The 26,224-nt window shown below is 39.3% G+C and overlaps 1 protein-coding gene across 5 annotated transcripts in view; it reads right to left on the reverse strand.

Annotated features, from left to right (window-relative positions):
- Window positions 1-19,518, reverse strand: part of pclob (piccolo presynaptic cytomatrix protein b) — a 63,383-nt gene extending 43,865 nt beyond the window's left edge. For 4 of the 5 annotated variants that reach the window (XM_014012361.1, XM_014012359.1, XM_014012360.1 and 1 more), the window contains exons 1-11: window positions 19,419-19,512; window positions 16,309-17,398; window positions 14,852-15,691; window positions 12,633-13,427; window positions 11,397-12,197; window positions 10,192-11,097; window positions 9,077-10,015; window positions 8,113-8,934; window positions 6,553-7,452; window positions 5,020-6,108; window positions 3,359-4,639 (exon numbers count right to left, since the gene is read on the reverse strand). In XM_014012361.1, the coding sequence (XP_013867815.1) occupies window positions 3,359-4,639; window positions 5,020-6,108; window positions 6,553-7,452; window positions 8,113-8,934; window positions 9,077-10,015; window positions 10,192-11,097; window positions 11,397-12,197; window positions 12,633-13,427; window positions 14,852-15,691; window positions 16,309-17,154 (9,219 nt within the window). In that variant the 5' untranslated portion in view covers window positions 17,155-17,398; window positions 19,419-19,512. Of the gene's footprint in view, window positions 1-3,358; window positions 4,640-5,019; window positions 6,109-6,552; window positions 7,453-8,112; window positions 8,935-9,076; window positions 10,016-10,191; window positions 11,098-11,396; window positions 12,198-12,632; window positions 13,428-14,851; window positions 15,692-16,308; window positions 17,399-19,418 lie in introns of all 5 variants that reach the window. The other variant, XM_014012362.1, reaches the window with a different exon arrangement.
- Window positions 19,519-26,224: the final 6,706 nt, after the last annotated feature.

Below are 26,224 nucleotides of genomic sequence, written 5' to 3' on the forward strand. Positions count from 1 at the left end.
TGTGTGTGTGTGTGTGTGTGTGTGTGTGTGTGTGTGTGTGTGTGTGTGTGTGTGTGTGTGCAGATGGGAGAACAAGAGTGTCGTGACCAGACATGACAGCAAAATGTGATTCAGCATATTTTAAATCTATTTGTTCCCCTGAGGCTAGGGAGCTGTGCCCCGAACCGGCTATTTATTCTGACAATGTGTTGTTTTTTTTAATAAAAATTTGCTTTAAAACTCAACATGCAATACTGAGGGCAAAAATAAATGTTGTAGCCATTTTCATTGACACTGTGATAGGTGGATAATATAGTTAAAATGGGAGACCAAGAAATAATGATCATAATAAATAATAATGATTGCAGCCAGGGAAACATTGATTAGCCGAGTATCCAGTTTCTTTGGAGACCTTTGCACTAAACATGAAAACAAATCATAACTGAAAAACAAATACAGTAATAAAAACAACAATTCATATCTTCAAAATAAAACTATATGAAAAACACGTTTGATTAATCTTGTGTTGGTTACACACCAAGCTTTAGCAGGCAAAGCATGATACACATGTGCCCTACTTGTCAAACAACAATATTTCCCAGGCTTTAAAAGGCATCAGCTGATGCAGAAAAACCAAAAGATAAAGATGGACACATTTTTTTATGAGCAGTAAATTTGCCTGAAGCAGACTTCTTCTCTTTCAAACCTCACTAGTGCCTTGCATGTTCTAAAAGGCTGCATTTCTGTCTTTCTGCTGAAAACGCCACACACATTTGTGACAGAGGAGTAACAAGCAGTTAAAATGACAGCTCATCCAATCCAGTGGCATTGTGTTTGGGCTGTCTTTATGTGACTTAAAGGAATGAATTCAATTAATAAACATAGCAGCACTGTGCTTATATCTCCCCCAGTCCACTTGCTATTATTATGTCCCCACTTTCTCCAGTGTCCACAAAAATGAAAGAGGTAATAATTACATAAAAAGCTCATCTCATTACAATATTGTTTCTCTTTACGTACTCAGACTGAGCAGGTGGTAGCCTAATCTGTGTCTTGGGAGACAAATTAAGGCTCAAATAAATAAATAACAAACTTCATTTCAAAGATGAATTTAGTTGTTTGGTGTCAGTCTGGGAGAATATTCTTGTTCTCATAACACTATCTGTCAACCTAAATATTCATGAAAAAACATGATTCATATGTCAGTTACATTTTGCAAAATGCTTCTGTCTGTGGCCTGAGAAACTGAGATAAGTTATTATGTAAATGCTAAATCTGTCCTACAAAGGAATGTCGATATCTTAGAAAACATGATTCTATGAAGATGTCAGAGTTGTTGCTTTTGACATTTCAACTAATGGCATGGCAAGGACTCACAGCAGAGTATCAAGCATGGTCCACATTAGTAGATAAGTCATAAATCAGGTATACATGTATCATTAGCGCCTGCACACAATGAGGAGAAACAGCTGAATTACTGATCTCTAGAGGAGCAAATGGCCATCTGAAAAAAACAAATCTCTGGTTCAACTGTAAAGCACCATGTTGTGATAAACCTAATCCATTTCACCTCTACTTATTGGCATATCACAGGGATTTGCAATCTCAAATCTCCCACGGGGTTTGAAGTTTCCCTAGGTCCCTGGTCTCCTATGGCAGCCATTCCCATCCCACTAATACTGTTGCACAACCCTCAATCATGGCTTTAATACATTTTCTGCTCTGCTAGGCTGCCGAGCAGTTATATAACAAATCTGACCTGTCCAGCAGAGAGACAGCCACTACAGTCAGCCACCATGCTGCATGCTGTTTGGCACGTTTTGTTGGAGACATTTAAAGTAGGGAATTAACTTGAAGATTAGAATAGATTACATTAGATGGTAACAGACCTCTGTTCAAATTTTAAGTGTGCATAGAGGCTCTCCTGTCTTTGCCACCTATATTCAATATTCCAACCACCATCTCCTGTGTTGTTGAGAAAAGTAGATGCTCCATGGTTTTCAATCTAATTAAAAAGCTGCACAAGAGTCAATCCTCCCATTTTTCCATCACTTCAACAAATAGAAGCTTGCTGACTACAATCCAAAATAAAAAAACTGTTGTTGATGGTACATGATTAATGACATCAAGTAAACTAAGTTATGAGATAGAATAAATTGTGTGTACGTTTCCTTTTTTTAAACCATTTATAATCTGTAATAATTCTGAAATGTTTTAAATCCTCAAAAAATGTTTCTTATTATATGACCTAAAAATGTATCTCAACAAAAAACCTACTGAGATAAGAGTTCAGTATTTTTACCCAAGGACATGTTTCCTCATTAAAAACAGGTCATCAAATGACTAATTTTCTAATTGACAGCTTATGAAGAGAAATATCAACCCCTGATTTGAAAACCAACTATGGAACAGCAGAATTTACACTGAGCAGGTTTACACCTGACTGGCAATAACAAAAGGCATTTATTGGTCACAAGTCACAATGAAATGCCAATACTTTAAAGACAACATTATGGTATGTTATTCTCCCTGTTCTCTTATACAGTATATTTCTCAGTGTGTAAAAAGCCATTAGTCTACACCACAGGGAGCCATTCTGTCTCAAAGAAAACACTGTTCCTAAAAAATCTTGCTTTTTGTTGTTTTTCTATTCTTTTTCATTATGTATGAGCATCATTATATATTTTCAATAATGCATTTGAACAATGCCGGCCACAATGGGGAATTTGGTACCCATATTATGCAGCTTCCTGACCAGTTATCTGTAATAACAAAGCAACCTGGGCTTTCAGAAGGGTTTTTTTATGAATTAAGATAAATAATTTCATATAATAATATGAGATCTTAATTTGCATTAGCCGGTCATTACATACAAACTAATTCCAACTATTTTTTCTTAAAAATGTTTATGTCTGAGTCATTTATGTTTTTTCTTCAGTTGGAGGCTTCTTCAACTTCGCTGTCATACATATCGCTACATAAGACCTTTCCTGCCCACAGCCATCAGCATCTACAATAAGTTTTTAGTTAAATGAGTTACAACAACACATAATTTCCCTCTGGGATCAATAAAGTATTTTTGAATTTTGAATTGAATTTTATTGTTAACATTTTAGGGTTTTTTTATCAGCTTCTCTGCAATATAAAGTATATTAACAAATGAAAGTGTTTATTAAGTACAAGGACTGTATATTACAATTATAATTATATATTGTTGAATGATGTGCATTTTAATAAAATCTATCTTTCTTATTTATGTTTTTTTTCTGCATAATTGTAAAACTGCTTTATAAAAACTGATAATCTTGTTACAGCAAGGGCACATAAAGTAGAATACAAAAAGAGAATTGTGAAATGTAAATAGATTCATTGCACTTACCGCTGCTGTATGGGGCATGGGGTTAAATCCACAGAGATTGCAGACAGTGTTCTTGCAATCAGTACAGTTGTTGTAATTAGGAGAGTCCTTCGAGCCCATATTGAGTTCAACCTTACAAAGTGGACAGGTGGGTGGACCTGTCTTAGAAGCAATATTGATCTGTTCTGTGGATTTCAGAGTTTCTGTTGGAGCTTTCGCTACTTTTTCTTGGGCTGATGGACCAGGTTTGGCCTGTTGAGGTATCTCTGATTTCTGTGCAGCAGGTGGTTTGGTATCCTTTGAAGGGGTTATTTTAGGAGAAACTGGAGGTGTAGTTTTGGGAGTGATGGGAGCTGTAGTGGACATCTTTCTTGGAATAGGAGGTGTTTCTTTAGGAGAGATGGGAGCTGTAGTGGACATTTTCCTTGGAATAGGAGGTGTACCTTTGGGAGAGACTGGAGCTGTAGTGGACATTTTCCTTGGAGTAGGGGGTGTTTCTTTGGGAGAGACRGGAGCTGTAGTGGACATTTTCCTTGGAGTAGGGGGTGTTYCTTTGGGAKAGACGGGAGCTGTAGTGGACATTTTCCTTGGAGTAGGGGGTGTTTCTTTGGGAGAGACAGGAGCTGTAGTAGACATCTTTCTTGGAGTAGGAGGTGTAGTCTTATTTTCATCATGAACAGCTGAGGTTATCAATGTAGATGCAGAACTAAGAAAAGATGAACCAAAACCAAACATCTTTCCTGTGACTGATTCAGCAGATTTTGCTGATGCCGTTTGTGCTTTAGGAGCACCGAAGCCAAATAAACCCCCAGAATCTGTTTTAGTTGGCTGAACTGGAGTAGGCTGTTTGGCAGGTTGAGTTGATTTTGAGGGCTGTGAGGGTAGCTTACCAGCTTCTTGTTTTGTAAGGCCTGGCTTTACTGCTGGCATGGTCCTTGAAGAAACCTGTACTTGTTGCTGTTTTTCAGCTGTTTTCTGCTGATCTGTCACAGTTGTTGCTTTCCCTTGTTCGGTAGCTGAAACCACCTGTGCCTTTTGCACAGCATCTCTCTGAGCTGTAACCATCTTGTCAGCTGGAGATGATACTGGGACTTTAGCTTCCTGGGTTTCTTTTTGTATTAAAGTTGTTTGAGTGTCATCTTTATGGATGTGCTTGTCTTCTACAGGTTTTTCCTTTTGCTCAGAAAGAGGCTGGGAGACCTTGCCTGGTGAGGGCTGTTGTTTTACAGCAGGAAGTCCCATGGACTCAGGTGCTTTCAGAGCTCTCTGCATCTGGCAGTTTAGACAAAGCCATTCCTTTACCTAAATGTTCAATGAAATGAAACATTAGAGAGGAGTACTTCAACACAGATTCTTTACAGACAAATAAAGCATGTACTAGTTAATGAATAAATATAAAAGGTGAAATAAATAACTGCTTTTTTCATTGTCAGTTTGTGAATTTAGAGAGTAAAATACCAAAATCTCACATGTATTTGCAAAAAAATGTTGCCTGTACTATTGTTAAAATTTAAACATTTTTGAATTAAAAATGCTGACAAATCACAACATGATGACTATTAAGTACCAGAATAAATGATCAAATACTATTAATTTGACATGCTAATTATTTTCAGCAATACATTTAAATGAGAATCTAACAAATAATTAAGCAAATTACAGCAAAAATTACTTTTGAATACCTCTGATATAGTTGGCATCGCATCAAAGCCACACTGAAGACAGACTGCAGTCTTGCATTCTGTGCAGGTCTTATAATTGAGTGGATCTTTGGAGCCCATGTTGAGTTTGATCTTACAGAGTGGACAGATTGACTGATCTGCTTTTGAAGCATCTTTGGGGTCTGCTGGTAGCTCTGGTGGAGAATCGCTCACTTTGGATTGTTCTGCTGAATGAATGTTATTCTGCTCAAGCTTCTCTAGCTTCTGTTCCTCAGCCTTTTGTGCAGGAGGTAGTTTGGTGTCCTTCACATGTATTGTTTTAGGAGAAGCTGGAGGTGTAGCTTTTGGAATGACTTTGTCTGCCGTGTACATTTTATGTTGAGTTGGTGGTGTAGTCTTAGATTCATCCTGCACAGCAGAAGAAATCAAAGTGGATGCAGAGCTTAAGAAAGATGATCCAAAGCCAAACATCTTCCCTGTCACGGACTCTGCAGATTTTGCTGCAGTAGGTGGCGTTCTGGGTCGGCCAAAGCCAAAGAAACTCTCAGACTCTTGTTTTGCAGGCTGAACTTGTGGTGGAATGGATTTAGCTGGGGAGGTTCCAGTTTTTGGCGGCTGTTTTAGTGGTAGCTTTTCTTCCTTTTGATCTTGTGAAAGAACAGATTTTTCAGATGGAACAGAAGCTTTAGGAGGCTTTTGTGATGGCAGCTCCCCTGCTTTTGATTCTGATGGAAGAACAGACTTAAGAGGAGTTGGGCCCTTTTCAGTCTGCTCCTGTGGTGCATCAGGTTGTCCTTTAGACATTTCTGAAGGTGGCTTTTTTGGAGCTGGTGAAACATCTACAGCTATAGGTGTAGCCTCCTTTGATGGCATACCAACAGAAGAGATTTCTGTTTCTTTGGCTCTAATAATGTCACCAAGTTCATTACTAGGGGAGAGGGGCTTAGAAATATCTTGCATTAAAGCTGTAGTTGGAGTTTCTTTATTCTGTACAGTGGCAGGGTTCTCTTTGCTTGGTGAAGGCTGTGGTTTTATCATAGGAAGCCCTGGAGGTTCAGAAGCTCCAAGTGCTCTTTGCATCTGACAGTTAAGACACAACCACTCCTTTTCCTGAAAAGCAAACACAAACCAAGACGAGTATTTAGTCATTTAAAATAAATGGTAAGTGGTAAATGGCTTGACCCAAGACACTTTACATAAGCACTTCACAAAAAGAACTCAGTCTGTGTTTTGTTCTGTTGGTTTTGATAGTTAAACACATTTTGTAAACAGAAACAGTAAAATGTGGTTCCTTTCCAATACATTAGTGCATTACAACCAAACAAATCTAACCACATTGTCACAGCTTTCCTTATATATTTAGTTTTAATGATTATAATAATCCCTCAATAGAACAATTGTTTATTATACTTTTTAATTTAAAAAGTGTAACAAAATAAAAAAATAAAAATATTTGACTTCTATTTTGTAGTAGCAGCTACAAAATAGAAGTCCATTTGTTTTTGTTTGTTTGCTATGTTCTGGATGATTGAAAATTAATGCCAAAATGTTTACCTTCACATTTGGAATTGGACTAAATCCACACTTGTTGCAGACAATGCTTTTACAGTCAGTGCAGGTGTTGAAGTTAGGGTTTTTAGAGTCCATGTTAAGCTCCATCTTGCAGAGTGGACAAGTAGATCCACCCAATTTGAGGGCATCCTTGGGAACCTCTGGTTTTGCTGAGTCTTGTAATTCTATATCAGCTTTGCTCTGTTTTATTGCTGAAGGCTTATGCTCTGGAGGCTTGCCTGGTGTCTTTTCTGGTTCGGTCTGTCGCTCCTGTTTCTGTTCAGCCTCCCTTAGTGGAGGCTTCTTTTGAGAAACTGGAGGACTGGACTTTGGAGAAATCTGTATTCCTGATGTCTTGTCCAAAACTTGAGGAGAGGGTTTCACAAGCTGATCTGCTGTTTTTTTAATCTCTTCAACATTTTCCTTCGTCTGTTCAGAAGTCACTTCAGACGGTTTGAAACTTAATGGAGTTTTCTTCTGAACTGCATTTTCACCTCCTGTGGTGACAGAAAGGGCTTCAGCAGGTATTGGTTTTACAAGGTCTGAAATAGCAGGCTCTGCCTTTTTGCTTTGAGGTGCAGAGGAAGTTGGAACATCCCCTGCAGGTGGCAAACTGGGCTTCTCTTCTTTTGTTTGGCCTGAAACACCAGCTGTTTGTAAAATCTCCTCTTTGATTTGTGCTGCATCGTGTGTTGAACTGTCCCTCTGAGTTTTGTCTATTACTCCCACTTTTTCAGTGGAAATAACATCTTTGTTTTGATTGGCAGTGACATCTTTTTTGGAAGTAGCAGGTGAGGGCACACCGCTTGGTGATGCCTGAGGTTTCATAAATGGAGGCTGCCCTGATACATCAGCTGCGAGAGCTTTTTGCATCTGACAAGTCAGACACAACCACTCTTTCATCTGTAGAAAAACAAAAAACATTATTTTTTTAGTTGTTGTTAATGACTAAAAATTAGTAGAGCAGAACATATTAAAATACTGTATGTTACTGTCTTAAGTATTTCAATTGGTAGTACAGTTCAGCATCAGTTAACAAACTAACACAACATACTAGGGGTGTCCCGATACCAGTTTTTCTCAAACCGATTACTAGTACTTCAGTTTGGGTACTCGCCGATACCGAGTAACAATACCGAGTGCTTACCGAGTTAGACCTTAAACACTTCAAACTGACATTAAAAACACATTTATTTTATTCAGAATAATATGGTTCTCCTTTCTTAAAAGGCCCATAGCCCCTCTGTATCATTCAAATATACTGCATGATTTATACTGTTGCAAATTTTTAAGTTTTTTGTTGTCAACTTGAATGCATTTCTTAAATATGGATCAGACAACTTTTCACTGGTGCATCGACTATCAAATCCAGTGTCTGTATTGGTCCAGAGTATTGGGACATTTTGAATGAGTACTTGTAAAAATGCTTGTATTGGGCCCGGTACCAATACTGGTATCCCCAGCAGAGGTGATATCGAGACATTACTATAATATACTTACTGTAGTATGCTGGATTATAAAAACACACATAATATAAATAAATCCTGGGTGAATTTCACTTACCTCTGACTGATTTGGCATAGGATTAAATCCACACTGGTCACAGACTATGTTCTTGCAATGAGTACATGTATTGTAGTTATGTGGCTCCTTGGACCCAATGTTTAGTTCAGCCTTGCACAGTGGACATGAGGCCTGGCCTGGTTTGACTGCAGATTTTGAGGCTTCTGTTGTCTTTGGAGGTTCTGGTGGAGCATTGTCCACTTTGGCTTGTCTTACATCAGTTGTCTTGGTCTGATCAAGCTCTGGTTTTGTCTTTTCTTGAGCAGCATGAGATTTAGACTCTCTCGCTGGGGATAATTTAGGAGAAACCGGTGGAGTGGTTTTAGGCTGATCCTGAACTGCTGAGGTAATGAAATTAGATGCAGAGCTGAAAATAGAGGAACCAAAGCCAAACATTTTTTCACTTGCAGACTCTGCTGACTTGTCCACTTCAGGCTGAGTTTTACCACCACCTAATGCAAAGAAGCCTCCTGAATCTTTCTGTGGTGTCGCAGCAGCATTACTTTGCTTCCGTTCAGTCGATCTTGTTTGACCTGGTGATTTGTCTGGGCCGGATGTTTTCTGTGGCTCTTGTGTTTTTATCTGAGAAGGAACTGGACTGGCTTGTTTCTGCACAACTGGCTTGTTAGCAGTCTCAGATATATCTGGCTGTGCCTTTGCTGACAGTTTCCTTTGAGGTGACTGTGGTGCTGATGACTCTTTCTTTCCAGGCTCAGGTGTGCTAGGGGTAGACAGCTGCGATTTGAGAGAAGCCATATCTGGGGCCTCTGTCTCTTGAAGGGTCCGCTGCATCTGACAGGTAAGACACAACCATTCCTTAACCTGAAAAATAAAAAAATAATATTATGATCAGCCTCTATTTGATAATGACATGTGTCTAAGTATCATAATTATGATACAAATGACAGTCTTAAACAGCTTGTCAAGGTTCACATGAAAATTTATTTAACCTATTTGGTCTTACCACTGTTTCATTTGGCCTGGGGTTAAATCCACATTGGTTGCAGACAGTATTCTTGCATTGAGTGCAGTTATTGTAGTTGGGTGGATCCTTGGAGCCCATGTTGAGTTTGATCTTACACAGTGGGCAGGTGGATTGGCCTGATTTGACACTTTCTTGAAGACCAGCTTCTGGATTTGACGATCCTGGTGGTGTTTTGTCCACTTTGGGTTGTAGTGATGGAGATGTCTTTGTCTCTAAGGATGGCTTCTGAGGCTCACGTTTCTGTGAGGCAGGAGACTTGGTTTCATCTGGTTTGGGCTTTAAAGATGGTTGACCCTCTGCTTTCTGGGGCTGATCTGGTTTCTTTTCCTGTTCTACTTTCTGCACAGTAGATTTAGATTCCTTTGCAGGAGACATCTTGGGGGGCCCCTTGGGAGAAACCGGTGGTGTTGTGTTGCTGATGGAGTTTAACATAGAAGAGGCTGAGCTAAATATGGAAGAACCAAATCCCAACATCTTCCCACTCACTGCCTTTGTCGCTTCAGGCTGAGATTTAGAATCACCAAAACCAAACAAGCCTCCTGACTCTTGATGTGCTTCAGGAGTAGCGTTACTCAGTTTGCGTTCAGGTTGGCTTGGCTGATCTGGAACCTTCTTCTGAATCGGTTTTGTTTTTTCTTCAGTTGATTTTTGATCTGTGGTTTGTTTCAGTGAAGCAGCATCAGCCTCAGATAGTTTTTTCTGGGAAGAGACAACCTTTGAGGTCTCCTTTGTTTGTTCCACAGGGTCAGGACGGTCTTTTATTTGAGGAGCAGTCAGATTGGAATCTTTTGGCTGAGCAGGAGCAGATATAGGAAATTTATTGGGCGATGTTTGGGACTTTAAAATGGGTGGTTCCAGAGGGTCAGATGTTCCAACTGCTCTTTTCATCTGACATGTAAGACAAAGCCACTCTTTTACCTTGAATAAAGGAGATAAAAGGTGAGTTAATTCAGAATTAGGATTTAGGGAAATTGAGAACATGAAAAATAATTCCTAAAACTCCTCAATTGGTCTGTTAGTTTATACATTTATTAAAAAGGTGGCAAAATGTGATTGAAATTAGGAGAAAAGAAACTGTATGTTTCTGTACTTACCTCTCCAACAGGCATGGGGCTAAATCCACACTGGTTACAAACAGTGGTTTTGCATTTAGTGCAGGTGTTGTAGTTTGGAGGGTGCTTCGAGCCGATGTTCATCTCAGTCTTACAAAGTGGACAGGTTTTCTGGCCTGCATCTGGACCTCTTTGAGAGACTTTTGACGGCTGTGGTGAAGCATTTCCATCTTTGCTTGGGGGAATCTGGTCAGATTTCTTCTCTGGCTCTGGTTTCTGAGGAAGAGGTTTTTTCTCCCTGGCTGGTGACATTTTAGGAGAAACTGCAGGTGAACTTTTTGAAGAAAGATTGGACAGAACAGACATTCTACGAGAGCCTGGTGGTGTCGTTTGCGAATCTTCCTGAACAGCAGCTGATATCAAACTGGATGCTGAGCTGAAAATGGAGGAACCAAATCCAAACATCTTTCCACTCAAGGACTCTGTTGATTTTGAAACATCAGGCTCTGTTTTAGGATCACTAGGAGATTTTTCTGGTTCATGTTGTGCATCTGGTGTACCTTTCTTGTGTTCAGGCTGATTCCCCTGGTCAATCTGTTTTTGTGTTTTCTGACTAACAGTTAGGATAGGCTTAGTTTCAGGTCTTTCAGGATCTTTAGTATCTTTAGTTCCAGATGTTACTGCCGCACTCTGTGCCTTCTGAGGTGAACCTTGTGTGGTGCTCTCCTTCTTTTGAAAAGAAACAGGTACTGGGGCTTCTGTTTTTGTTTCAGATTTGAGTAATTCTTTCTTTTGATTTTCCTCTCGAGTCGGAGCTGTTATTTTCTTATGCATTGGAGATGAAGAAGTTTTGTTGGTTCCACTTTGTGGTTTCACTGGAGGTCCTGTGAGTTCAGATGCACCAAGAGCTCTTTGCATCTGACAGTTTAGGCATAACCATTCTTTAGCCTATAGAAGCATACATAAAAGATAGAAAACAAATTATTTCCAACACACTTGTGTAAATTCTGTAGTGATGTGCAACAGAAATATAAACCTAGTTCATAACTTCCACATGTTCATACTGGTACTTAAACGAACTTGTATTTTTTGTCAATCAATATTTTAATATTGCTTTCACCAAGAAAATCACGTGGTTAATCTTGATATTTAATTTAGTTTTCACAAGAGTCATTCAAAGACACTAAGCTAAAAAGATACTTTGTTTTTAAAGAAGACAAAAAATGATAGAATGTCTTTGTGATTACCTCTGACACATTTGGCATTGGATTAAATCCACACTGGTTGCAGACAGTTTTCTTGCATTCTGTGCATTTATTGTAGTTGGGAGGATCCTTGGAGCCAAAGTTGAGTGCTGCCTTACAGAGCACACAGGTAGATTGACCTGCCTTTGAAGCATCTGAAGCCACTGGAAGTTTCAGAGGCTCTTGTGGCCCTTTTTCTACTCGAGGTTGTAGCAAAGGAGAGGTCTTGGGTTGTTGAATCTGTTGTGGTTTCTTCTCCTGCTCATGCTTCTGAACAGGGGATGATTTGGTTTCTTTTGCAACTGGCATTTTAGGAGAAACAGGTGGCGTTGTTTTTGATTCGTCTTGTACGGCTGAAGATATCATAGTAGATGCAGTACTGAAAATGGAAGAACCAAAGCCAAACATCTTTCCACCAAGTGATTCAGCAGCTTTTGCACTATCAAACTGAGGTTTACTCTTCTCTGGTCTGGTTTGGCTAGTGGGGTCTGCTGGTTTTTGGGGGCCGGTCTTCTGAACTTGATGTGCAATTTTTTGGCCAGCGTCTGAACTGACATCTTTCGGACTTTTGGACCTTGGCTGCTCGGCTGGTTTTGGGGGGTTCCGTTGAGGGGAGCCTAATGGTGAGCTCTCCTTAGATATTCCAATTGTTGATATGTCTTTCTGTTGAGAAGGAGTTTCCTTATTTTGTGCACTAGCAGCTTTATTTGGTGAGGCCTGTAGTTTCATCTTGGGAGTTCCTGGAGGCTCAGATGCCCCCAATGCTCTCTGCACCTGACAGTTTAGACATAACCACTCCTTCACCTGCAATAAATCAAACATTACACAGATAAAAATTAGATCAGTGTTGTCGCAGCTTTAAGGAATGCATGCTTTATTTACAAAAACTATGTATAATCATTGTCCTTGAATCTTTTTATTCATTCAAAAAAATGTGGAATCACTTCTCAAAGGATGTTCTTTTGATCATTAATTTTGTATTTAAAAATATACAAACATGTCATAAAACTACAAATTTCCACCCTTATTGTAAGAAACATATACATTATTTTAGATTAAGTCAATGACAAAAAAATAGAATCATTCAGATTTAAGGCAGGCAAATTAAATAATAATTTCTAATCATTTTAATTGAAAGAACGTCCTCCAGAAGTGGTTATTCCAATCTTTTCGTTTTTTTTTTTTTTTTTTTTTTTTTTTTTTTTTTTTTTTTGTGTGTGAGGGGCTGTATTATCTTACCTCCTGAACATTTGGCGTGGGATTAAATCCGCATTGATTACAAACAGTGCTTTTGCACCCGGTGCAGGTGTTGTAGTTGGGGGGATCTTTAGAGCCCACATTAAGATGCACTTTACAGAGAGGACAAGTCTTGGAAACAACAGGTGAAGCTGAAGCTTTCTTTGGCGGTTCTGGTGAAGGTTTGTCTGCTTTTGGCGCTCCTGACTTTGGACCCATGGCTTGCTTTGGCTCCTGCAGTTTCTTCTCTTGTTCTTGTTTCATTACTGTGGGAGATTGAGAGTCCTTTGCATGTGACACTTTAGGCGAAACTGGAGGTGTAATTTTGGGCTCATCTTGAACAGCTGAAGTCATCAAAGTGGAAGCAGAACTTAAGAAGGAGGAACCAAAGCCAAACATCTTTCCAGTCATCGATTCTCCAGGTTTTGCTGTGTCAGTTTGACTTTTAGGACCACCAAAACCAAAAAATCCTCCAGAATCTTGGTTTGTGGCATTTCCCTGCTTTTGCGCAGTTTGAACTGTCTGCTTTGTTTGTTTCAGAGGACCTGCCTTCTGGTCCTCCTTTGGTGTTTCCTGACCAGCAGCTGGGCTCGCCTCTTTATGTCTGTCTAGACCTTCCGCCTTGGCAGGTAGTGTTGGTTGTGTTTTCTGAGGGGACCCTTGAACAGACATCTTTTGAGGTGCAGATTGGGCTGCAGTTGCTTTTTTAAATGAACTGGCTGAGGATGTCTCTTGCTGTGGTTCAGCTCCTCCGGCAGCTCGTTTCACTTGGCAGTTTAGACAAAGCCACTCTTTTCCCTTAAAAAGAAAACACATAAATCAGCTATAAATGAACACTTATGGCTCAAACATAAAATAGCCACAGAAAGGCAATGAGTGGAGGTGACCTATTCAGGACACAACAAGAAAGACTTGTTAAAAATGATGGAATACAGTGCGTAAACTGTATGGGGTTTCACTGACACAAAAATAAAGGAGTCTGAGCTAATGACCCTTATGTTATTCTATTCAGATTCACATTGTTACACCAGTCAGCAAAGTTAGGTTTTATCATTTTAGATTAAAAAAATCATAAAAGATGGTAATTTAATTTGGTTTTTCCATATAATTATTTGGTTGAGCCTGTTCTGAAATTTATAATGCTAAGCTAAGGGGAAAAAATTGAGGCAAAGCTACTAGTTCTGCACTTTAGCCCACACATACATACTGCAAAGGTCTTGTGAAATGTACTGTGTATTTTATTCTAATCCTGGTCTGGTACTGTTCCAAGCATTTTTATAAGTGGCACAACAAGATCAAATAGCCTTGGACCTCCTTGGCAAGGTTGATACTAACTGTGCATTGAATTACAGGGTCAAGTGTCAAGTCCTTTGTGCGTCAGGTAGCGTTGAGGCTGCCACGTCTGTTTACTCTGCACATGGTATTCCCTACAATACCTGTAAGTGTGTGTTTGTGTGTGTTTAAGTGCAAATTGTGTGGTTTAGTTTGAAAAGCACAAAATAAATATTTTTTAATCAAAACCAACCATCAGTTATTGACACAGTGTGAACGGGTAATGAGTTCTTTAAAAGCAGCTTTTTAACTTGTTAAAAAAAATTTAGGCAGGTAATTAACATCATTGGCAAAACAAATGCATTCATGTCAAGCTGTACAGATTGTTTGTAAATTACACAGATTTTCCCTCATATAAGAGATCTCACAGATTTTTCAAAGTCTCGGATTTTTTTCAAAAACACAGCTTCAAAATAATTTCACATCTCAGAGCCTATAGGACATAATGAAAGCAAAATCATTATTAAAATTAACACCTACCAACCAGCTCTGTTACTAGCAATAAGTTCACCACCTCTCATCGTCCTCCTTTCCCTGCTCCTCTGCACTACAGATGCTGTTTACTCCCCCACGTTCTTTCTGTCTCTGGGGCTAACAGTCTGATTGTCCCCCCACCCACCATTGTATATGAATTTTTGAGGGTCAAGACATAGGTGAACATCTGAAGGGGTTGACATGTATGCAAATGTAACATACCGTATGCATGATGGAGTGCCATAACAGAATAACTGGTACATTTATAAATTTGGAAAAATTATTAAAGCACTTCATTTCTACAAAACCAGAAATAATTGGTAACAAGCACTTTTTAAATATTTTACATACTGTATATTTTTATGTATCATTCAATGTTTCTACCATTAATCGATTCGGTGAGCGCTACGGCTTACCTCTTTTACATTTGGCATTGGGTTAAATCCACATTGATTACAGACTATGCTTTTGCACTCAGTGCAGGAGCTGTAGTTGGGAGGATCCTTTGAGCCCACGTTGAGCCCCATCTTACAGATTGGACAAGTAGATTGGCCTTTGTTAGGAGCACTGTGGGAGGTTGAAGTCGCCTTTGGAGCCTCTGCTAATTTACCCTGGCCTGCTGACTGAGCTTTTGCCTCCTGAGAAGTTTGTTGCTTTTTTTCTTGCTCCAACTTTTGGCCAGTAGCTGATTTAGTGTCCTTTGCAGGTTGCATCTTAGGAGAAACCGGTGGAGTGGTTTTGGATTCGTCCTGTACAGCTGACACTATCAAAGTAGATGCAGAGCTAAAAATGGATGAACCAAAGCCAAACATCTTCCCAGTCACTGTGTCATCTGCTTTTGCAGGTTCCTTTTTGGAACCACCAAAACCAAAAATCCCTCCTGAACCCTGGTGGGGAGCAGAGGTGGCACTGCTTTGCGTCTGTCCAGTTTGACTGCTTAGTTGTGGTTTTTGAGGTCCAAGTTTTCTCTGAGTCTCAGGTGTCATTTTCTTGGGAGATGCTGGACTGACATGTTTTCGATTTTCTGGTCCTTTTTCAGCTTCATCCTTCAGTGGCACGTTTGTTGATTTCGACTGCATGTTTTGCGGTGAACCTGGTGCTGACATTTCTTTTCTAATGGGTTCAGCAGAAGCTGGTGTCTTGGTCTGTGAAGCAGAAATTTTGCTTGGTGGGGGTTTTTTCGTGGGAGGTCCTGGTGGTTCAGTCGATCCTTGAGCTCTCTGTATTTGGCAGGTAAGACAAAGCCACTCACGGCCCTGCATGAAAAACAGACATGCACATAATGTACATAAAGTAACTGCAAAGGAGAGAAAAAAGCCACCACTTTCAAAATTTATTAAAAACATTTAAAAATAACCTCGAAAACTCAAAGCACTAAAAGTATGTGAACATAGGTGATTTAAAAGGACACAACACTAAAATAGCTACACAAATGAAACTGTTTCTTCGCTATTTCACGTGATATCAGGGTAGTTGTGGAAACGTTTAAAACATGCACAGTGGATTTGGTGAGTGCCATGGAGGTATATATCAAGTTATTTTACATGATTGTTTAATGAAATTAACATAATTAACAAATATATTCATTTATTGTAAAAATCTTACAAAAAAATGTGACACAAATCCAGTTGGGCTTGCTTCAATCAAACAGATGCTATGACAGATGTGAGCTGTATGGACGCCATTTTTGCTCCTCCATGTTATCACAGATGCTAACAGTGGGCAGGATAGTGTGGCTCACTCTATTTAAGTCTATGGTGAGTGCTTAAATCAAGCATTATCTGCTGTGAAGTATCATGTTAGGAGAATATCTATCAGTTTGATTTGCACAAAAAAACATAACAAAAATGAATTAAAAAGATTCAATACTTACATCAGAGTCTGGAGGGCTGAAGCCACACAAGCTGCACACTTCCAATTTACACTGAGTACAGGTTTTATAATTAGGTGGTTCCTTGGCATTAATATTAAGTTCAGCCGTATTACAGACTGGACAAAGAGTTTTAGAAACTGCTTTGGACTGAGATCTGGCTCTGGTTGCTCCCACCGATGGAGACCCTGCTGGAGTAAGGTCAGGTGTGCCTGCTCCCTTAATGCCATGTTGTTTATCAGAGGACTGAAGCTGGGGTGTGGCTCGGGTTCCTTTTTGTTGTTGACCTGCCTTAGTTGTGTCCTGTTTTTGCTGTCCAATTTTTGGTGACTGCTGCTGTTGTTGCTTTTCTGATTCTGACCCAACTTTTGTGGGCCCCTGTGCAGGACCTTGTTGCACTTTTGTCTTTGATGGAGCCTGTTGTCTGTCTGGTGGGATTTTGGGAGATTCGGGTTGGGCTCCACTCTTAGCCACTTGCTGAGCTCTAGGCTTTGGTGAACCCTGCTGTGGTGGGCCCTTGGGTTGTGTTTGGGGGCTTTCTGTTGCTCTACTTGACGCGGCCTGTTGTTGTCCAGTCTGTCGATTCCCCTGCAACTGTGGCGAACCTTGTTTAGAAGGAGGCTGAGACTTTTGCATAGAGGGACCTTGGCCTGATTTTGTGGGGCCTTGCTCTTGTTGAGCGTCCTTTCCATGAGCGGCTCCAGTCTGCTGCTCTCCAGAGGGCTTCTTCCCTTGCTGAGACAATTTTTTATCTCCTTCACCATCATCTCCAAACAGACTGAACTTGTTTACAGCAGAAGACATAGCATTTAGGGGGTTGGCCCCGCTAAGAAATTTGGAGGAGAACATTTTGTCTTCCTTCTCTGCTTTGTTGTCGTCGTCCTCCTCACTGGAGCTGAAGTCTACAGGACAGTCAGAGTCAGAACAGGAACTGTCTCCTCTTTGTCCTGGCTCTCCAGTAGAGGCCTGGGCTGGAGCTGCACCTGTAGAGAGGGCATCTACAGCCTTCCTGCTGTTGCTGCTACTGCTGCTGCTGCTGCTGCTGCTGCTGCTCCCTGGGCTCTCCTCAGGCTCAGCATCCACATCAGACTTCCTAAAAGCATGACAAAAAAAGGTAAGTCAGATGTAAGTTGACAAAAACAAATCAGGGGATGTAATGACAAGGATTTTTTAACAATCCTACATGCAATAAAATCAGTCATGTTGATTAATAAAAGAAACTACTGTATATGTCTAATGAAAGCAGGGAAACCAGATTTGGAGGACACATAATCATGTATTCACTGATTAAATGTCGTGGACTTTCCACCCTCAAGTAATCACTCATAACTCAAGACCATCAATGAGTTGCATAATGTGTGGTGAGGACTGAGGTGCATCCTTATCTAAATAAATCTATTTTGCGACAGACGGTTTGAACTTTAAATCCAATGAACGTTGCAACACAACAATTACAATATGTGCTTTATCTCAGCTGGAACCATTTTCAATTGGAAAGAAAAGACAGACATATTTTAAAGTTCTTCTTTTTCCACATTTAAATCATTCAGTTGGGGGTCTATGTACAGTGGAACTTTTATTCTTTGGTCTGAATTCAACCTTACTGTAACTCTACAAGCCCCTCTTTCACCCCTTTTCTGAAGTGTCTCTCAAAGCAGCTCATTTTGAGTTTGTTTCTATAAACCCAAACAAGGCACCCCCCCCCCACCAGCTTCCAAAGCAGTCCATTGTAGCTTGATAGAGGGGTTCATGACTATAGAGGTGCAAAAATATCTTGTTTACAACTTAATTAAAAGATGTCTACAAGGGAAGACTTGTCCCTTATGTTAGAGTCAGAGACTGACCTAAAGCGAAAGGAGAATGAAGACAACATAATTGTAGTAAGTCCATACCTTATGGCAGTTCTGTCACCAATACTGTGACAGAAAATGTCATAGAAAAAAGAAAGAAAATTGAACAGATTGAAAAATATGACAAAACGGAATCGGAATATAAATATATCTATGTAACACTATGAGAAACTAAATTCAATGTCTCTGCGCTCCTGGAGACTCCAAGTAGCCTACAGCAAAAATGCATTTAATAGCTAAAAAAGTAGATTTTGCATATGTCCCCTTTAAGTGTTTTATTCTCTGGTTTGATTCAGGACCAGGTTCAGTGTATGAGCCGCTCTGTTGATTACGGATAAAAGAGAAATGCTCTCCTTCCAGCAATGCAATAACAACTAATGTGCAACAACCAGGAGGATGCCTCACTTAATAAACCTCTAAGTAAATAAAGAAATGCAAAATAAATAAACAAATAAATAAAAACAATTTAAATGTCTGGCATAGATTTTTTTTTTTATCTCTAGTCCAGATTAAAACCAATAATCCCATGTTCATCACCTGATTGTGTACAAGTGTGGAATCACACGCAGGACAGGTTTCACATCAGTGAGACGAGTAAACACAGGGGAATCTAGCTCTCTCTGTGGAGGAACTGCAGGCACATCCGGGTAGGGGCCCAGCTAATGCACACACTGAACACTTTATAATACTCCACACATAATAAACACCTCAATATGCCAAGGAAAAAGCAGCATGAAGGCGATTGCGGGTCGGTGTTTGACCAAACTACACCTCTCTTGTGTTACAGCTGTTCCCACTTCGCACTGCCCACATGCAGTAAGGCTGCATAGGCGGATCTCATGCATCCACAGCAGTTCATGTCAGTGGAAAACACAGCATTCCTTCTACGTTAGATTTTAGTCTGCAGAGGAAAGGAGGTGATGACAGATTCAATAGAGTCTGAGAAGAAAAAGGGAGGCAGGGGGAAACACATTATCGCAGTCGTTTGTCCTTGACAAAGCACCTGTTCGATTACTAAAAAAAAAGTCCGTGTTTTTTTTATATATTTATAAACATGTATATTGTATTTTAAAAAACAGCACCGAAACCAAGCGAAAAGCTCCTGTCGCCGCTTGCAATTGCCCGACACACCATCTGCTATCCGCGCCGTGTCCCCCCCTCATTCCCTCCCATCCTGCAGCCGAGCATCCTTCACCCTCCACGGTCACAATGTCAAACACCGAAGCGCGCTTCCCCCCCGCGGGGAACCGGAGGAATCCGTACCTTCACCAGCAGCAGAGCTGTCTCCCCATCCTCCGTCGTAGAGGCTCGTCGGAAATCCCTGCCCAGCTCCGTGCCACCGCCGACGGATGGAGGGCACAGGGCAGCAGATTGAGAGCGACCAAGAACCCACTCCGCCTCCCGCTCTAGTGCGCAGGCGCCGCATCTGACAGGTGATCACAATATATATCACGCACGGAAATTGAAATTAAAAGGGACAGTTTTTCCCCCTCCTTCCCCCGGAGTCACGTGTGATCAGCGGCGAATAAAACCTGAAGAGTTTTTTTTATTATTATTATTCCCATCCGCGTGGATGTGACTGCGCATTTTGCGTGGATGTTGGTCACATGAGCAGAGTGGTTTAGCTCTCTCACTGAGGGCTAAAACCAATTCATGAGAGCAAAATCAATTCATTTTGTTTTTAAGCTCCCCTATAGGCAGTTTATTGTCAAAAGCTTGTGTTTATGTATGAATTTAAATTAATATGGGCCTATTTTCATAAAATAGACCCATGTCCTTTTCTGTTGTGTATTCCTGTTTTGCATTAGTCTAGTTTTAGTTATTCATTGCAGTTAAATAACAAGCCACATGTTCCCACTATTTCCATCCATCCGTTATTACCCACTTCTTCCTTTCAGGGTCACACGTGCCCATATCCAGTCACTATGCACAAGTGTACACCATGGATAGGTCACAACAGGGCCACATGAAGACAAACATTCACTCTCTCACTTACAAGTTACCAATTAGCCTAGCATGGTTTTTGGCCTGTGGAAGGAAAGAATGCCCTGAGAAAACCCACACATGCACAGAGAGAACACACAAACTCTACCCAGGTGCCCGATGTTCTGCTTGCAGGCAACAGCTTTTTACCAACTGAGCCACCATGCCACCCTTGACCATTTTATGTGATAAATAGAAAAAATGTGTTTGTATTCTTATAAATAATTTTGTATCTCAGTTATTTTAAAGTGATATTTCCAACGTTTTGAAATTGGGCTCTGTGAAAATTTTCAGAAGAAGAAATAACCTCTGTTTGGAGAAACATTTTAATTTTAATTAACAAACTGATGATTAGTCCCAGCAGACTCAAAATCAAGTGTTTTAGGCTGCACCAAACATGCATGAATATCATAGGAAAGTTTTAAACTGATAATGTTGTGAAGGTTTAGAAAATAACGAGTATGAATCACAGCTATGGTCTCCAAATTATGACTGTTCAGGTAAACAAGAAAACATTTTACTAAACAGCTCATTTTTGTGTCAATTTATCTTTTTTTAAGTTTTTTGATTGATTGATTGATTGATTGATTGATTGATTGATTGATTGATTGATTGATTGATTGATTGGTTGGTTGATTGGTTGATTGATTGATTGATTGATTTCAAGTCAGTCAGAACAAAATTATACATTAATCACATTAGATTCGAATGAGAGAAAAAAGAATGAAAATCAGTTTATAATAACTAATACACTCAATCCATTAAAAATACGATAAAGAATACAATATAACTAACTCAAATAGGAGTGGGATGAAGACAAACTTACTCCCACCCCCATTCACACATTTTTAAATAAATGCCACAATTACAGGTTAAACAGGTTAAACTCATTGTTATAATACTTTTTGTCATAACCCAACATACATTACAAAATTACAATTGCCTCAATACTACATGGTACTATGTGTAAATAATAAGTCTTCTCATATCATAATTGTCTCCCAGTTTTGAACATCATGTTTAGCTGCAAGCACAATGTCTGACCAATAGAATGATCACAAGAGATGCCAGGACCAACTGCATTTATTCAGTACTTTATCTTTTTTTCCCCCTAAACATTGATTTTTTTTTATGAACACAAATTAAAAGTAGGACACTTGGTGTTATTTTGATACTCAACAAACACCCTGAGGCATGAAGCTTCAGGCTGAGTAACCTTGTTTCTCTTTCCATCATTTGGCACATATTCTGTCGTTTCTCCAAAGATTTTAACTTACAGAGATGAAACAAAAAAGAAAAGAAAAGAAAAAACAGTGATCCTTTCATGATGCGTTTATCTTGAATAAGAAACACTTTTTAAAGTTAGAGCATTTTGTGTTTCATGATCATTTAATGCATCACTTAAAGGGATCCCCGATTAGTTGGGACATTAGACTTTATTTGATAAACATATATTTTAACTATGAAATAAAGACTGTAAAAATACTGTAGCCTGTTTAGTTTTGTACATTTTTTTAAAATATATTTTAACACGGACGAAGCCATTTTATTTACATGCAAAGCATTCTGGGTAAATGATGACGTGGTTAGGTCATCGGGGCGAGGCTGCTAGCGAGCTATATCCACCCTGAAGGTTAATCTTGGACAATATCTGATGATCGGCTCTTTTAAATGAAACCAGAGAGCGTTGACAGAGAGGAGAAGGTAGATATGACTCAACCTGTAACTGAAAATGTGGATGGAGGACAACAGAGCTGCTTCATGGAAGAAGAACCTCAGCCTGTTAGTCTTTGTGCTAGCACTGACGCCATATTGCCTTATACCGTATGTATTAGCTCGGTGCTAGTGCGACAAACAAGCTAAACTGAGGTCCTCCATATTTTCAGCTGCAGGCTGAGTCATTTCTACCTTCTCCTGTCTGTCAACGTCCAAGATTAACCTTCAGGGTGGATATGGCTCGCTAGAAGCCTCGCACCGATGACATACCCATGTCATCATTTACCCAGAATGCTTTGCATGTAAATAAAATGGACCCGTCCATGTAATATATTTATAAACTTTTAGTTTAAAAATTATAAAAACTAAACATCCTACAGTATTTTTACAGTCTTTATTTTACAGTTAAAATATATGTTTATGAAAAGAAGTCTAATATTACAACTAATCGGGAATCCCTTTAAAACACATTCAAAGCATTATAAAATGTATCCCTTTGACATATTTTTACCAAATGATTTAGAAATGACAATGCAATATTTAAGCTGGTATATCAATTAAAGACGAAATGACAAATAAAACTTAACTCTTTACATAACCTTTTTATAAAATATGATAATTCGTGAACAATCATATTGGAGCTGCTAGGTTTTGACAGTTACTTGCCCCCACACCAACATGCACCAATCATAAAAACACAGTTGATGTGTGGAAAGCGTGAGTGGGATGTGTGGGAATAATAGAGAGCAAGTGTTGTGTGGGTGTGTGGAAGTTACGTCACATGTGATGCATGAGCAACAGAATTGCCACAATGCTTTTTCTCTTTGGAAAGTGCCAGATTTGGCTTCACTACACACACTCACTCATTCACACACACACACAGGAAACATTCATCAGGGCAATCTCCATCTGGGGGGATAGGTTGTAACTTTGCTGTAGGCTCCTGCATGGTCCGGAAATTCACCAAGTATCCTGATCTTTGATTGCTTATCTCTGCCTCATCCTCATATTCAGCTCCGTTTTTCTTTTTATGTGACTATTTCTGCTTTTTGTGGTGTTTCAGAGGAAAGCTCCTAGTCAGTTAATATGTATTTATTGTATTCTTTCAGAAGTCATCAGTATGCTCAATTCTGGTAACAGATGATGCCCAAATAGTTTATACTGACAAAAGGCTTGTTTTTGTTTTAAAGTACACTAGACTACTGTTTTTTTTAGATTCTCAGCTTATCATCAATATGCATTATTATTATTATTATTATTATTATTATTATTATTATTATTATTATTATTATTATTATTATTATTATTATTATTATTATTATGCATGCCAATATTGGGGGTGCAACAATACATTGATCCACATCAATATATTGATTAAATGATTAATGATTCATTTAAAACACTGATACATATCATCTTCATTTCCCTGATATGGATCAATATGATATGCCCAAATAATTGTGTTAGATGGGCATATGATGTTGCATCACATTGACTGCAGACTTGTGGACTGAACTGCATTGAAATTGTGTTGTGACAGACATTGTAAAATTGAAAAATATTGTATTGTCATCCAATATAATCATACTGTGACAAAGCTTGTGATTTACAGTCAATATTTATATTTAGCTATCACATAATAACTGATGTGTTCATTATAGGCCTCAGCTTGGTGTAGTGAAGCTCAAGTTAACCCGGAGTAAAATGGAAGATGATCTGCATAGAGAGAAACCTATCCGTAGCAAAGTTTAAGGGTTTGATACTCACACAGCGAGGTTAGCAGGTGATGAGCCATGCAAATACATTCACCCAATAGGTGAATCAGCAGTGCAGCTAATCCCAAAGTCTTTTGACTTAAAGTGTCTTAAACATCAGGGTTTTATAAGCACAAATTAAGCTATCCCACCTCCTTAGTGCAAATCCATTCGATTACATAACAGTTTACATGTATTTGTTTATCAGAAGTTTTTGGTCAAAATTACTCAAAAGTAAAAAATACAGGGGATCAATATTAAATCTAAAATTCACACATGACTTTTACACTAACAGAAGATCATCTGACTATTGTTAACAGAAAAAATGGTTTTTATTCTTAAATCTATTTTTTACTAATAAAGATATGAGGATGTGTCCCATGGTGGAGGTGACCACATGCTTTGTCAGTTCTCTTTTCTGCAGTACTGCCTTTTTGCTCATTCAAGCATTCTTGATTTGAAAGATGCACTAAAACAACACTTTTTCATCTTTCCACAAGTGAGCATCATCCTGGCACTCTCACTACCTTCCTCAGCCACTCTTTCTATTTCGTTACCCGAAAGTGGATAAACAAATCCCCGAAATAGTCTTTATCTCACTCCGAATTTCATTAAGCTGACACCATCAGTGTTGCTTAACAGATTCCAACTCCCTCAGCTGGATTTTCAATTGATCAAACTGCAAATTTCAGTTACAACTAGGCTTTTTGTTTTTTTCAGGCTCAACGGTTTGGCAAAGAGACAAAATAACACACCTTTGACGTTGACCCTTAAGGAAGGCAAAGCAATTTTTCCCCGGCATGGTTTTCTCTGGAGGAGAGCCGGTGTTCTGTGGAGCCGTCTGCATGGAGGTGTGTGTCGCTGTCCTCTCAAAGTTTTAGTGCTTGTAAGTTTTTTTTTTTTTCAGAGCCACCAGGTAATCTATACAGTAACCTGATCGGACTTGCTTTGTCAGTGTCATTAAATTTACATATGTGTCACAAGAAAAGAAAATATGGACTTGTAGTATTTAGATACGGGCAAATAATAGATGGAATGCAGAAATATGACAATAAAATGATAAATTTTGGTAAAGGACACATATCATGCTTTTGAATTTTTCTTTTTCAAATTTAAATCATTCAGTTGGGGTCTATAGAATGTGGAAGAAAAGGCACTTGATGGCTAAAAAGGTGGATTTTGCATGTCTCCCTTTTAAGGTAATTTGTTTGCTGCTTTTTAAAATCTGGTTATTTGCAGATTGATTCAAAAATAAATAATGTATAATGCATGTCACATAATATTAATGTTCTAGTTATGTACTGACTGCTTTCTTGATTGTGTAAGAATGTGCATGATATGCAGGGGAAGCGTTTGCACTGAGCCTTTTCAGTCGGCTGTGCATCACTTTGGAGAATGTGATCCCCCTCCCTCACTCTCACAGCATCACTCCAGAGCACAGAAGAGCCTCTGAAGCCACCCAGTCCTTTTTGCTGATGAGTGACCGCTGCTCTCTCGCATACTAAAAATACTCTTAAAGAAACAGTGTTGACAACAGCCTTATCAGCTGCTCTTGCAGTTCTTATCCCCCTCGTTTTTTCTCTCTCTCTCTCTCTCTCTCTTGCTCATCAGCCCCCCTCCCCCCCGCTGGCATGTCATGGGAGAATTTGGACGATAATGCAGTTCACGCCCTCAAATCCTACAAATCTCTGAGCCGGATATCACTGCGGATCAACGTGAGAGTGACAAATGGAAAAAAAAGGGAAAGAATTGGAGGGAATTAAAATGAGATGGTCCGATGTCTAAACATATCAGGCCCAGTTGGAAGTGTGCCGAGGAGCTAAATACAATAAAGATGATGTAAACACGTAAAGGGTGGTTGTAAGGACTTGAACAGAAAGGTGACTCATTCATGCCCTTTCAAAGGTTGACAGAGCAGAGTTAGATCTGATTAAACTCTCATGTCAACCTGTAATAAAGCTGGCAAATGCCTCAAATAGACACTTTTTCATTTCCATCTTTCCTGCTCCAGACATATTCTTCTATCAGGGAGTTGCATTTATCCTACTCTGTGTGCACTTTGCAGTAATTACCTGTTTGGGTAATTGCAAAGCAGATGTGAATTTCCAGTTGCAATAGCAACGAAACAATAAAAAACGTAAAACGTTTTTCACCCTACAGCCGAACAAACCAAGTTATAATGTTGCCAAATTGGTATCAGAATGTTTGAGGTTTAATGTCTAGACTGCAGGCTGTATATAATTGAAGAGGTGTAAAAGAAGACAGGGGTTTAGACTACCAGGAGGAGTGTACAGTGTCAGAGGTAACATTCAGAATATATCCAACTACTGTACCCATAAGGCCTACTTTCACATCTGTTCTTCCCTTCTATACCGTAAGGCTATACGTTTTAAATATTTAGAATTTAAGTTGCCTCGTTTGTTCTAACCTAACTATTGATATGCTATTTTTTATAGTACATGATTGAGAAACACAGTAACGATCCTATTGTAAATGGGGTTTTACAGTAATCAGGAAGCTGTAATGAGTTTATTGCTACTTGAAAGAGGGGATGACCTTGCATCTGTGTGTGTGTGTGTGTGTGTGTGTGTGTGTGTGTGTGTGTGTGTGTGTGTG

The sequence above is a fragment of the Austrofundulus limnaeus genome, unplaced genomic scaffold (genome assembly GCF_001266775.1).
Source record: "Austrofundulus limnaeus strain Quisiro unplaced genomic scaffold, Austrofundulus_limnaeus-1.0 Scaffold90, whole genome shotgun sequence".
NCBI classification, from domain to species: domain Eukaryota; kingdom Metazoa; phylum Chordata; class Actinopteri; order Cyprinodontiformes; family Rivulidae; genus Austrofundulus; species Austrofundulus limnaeus.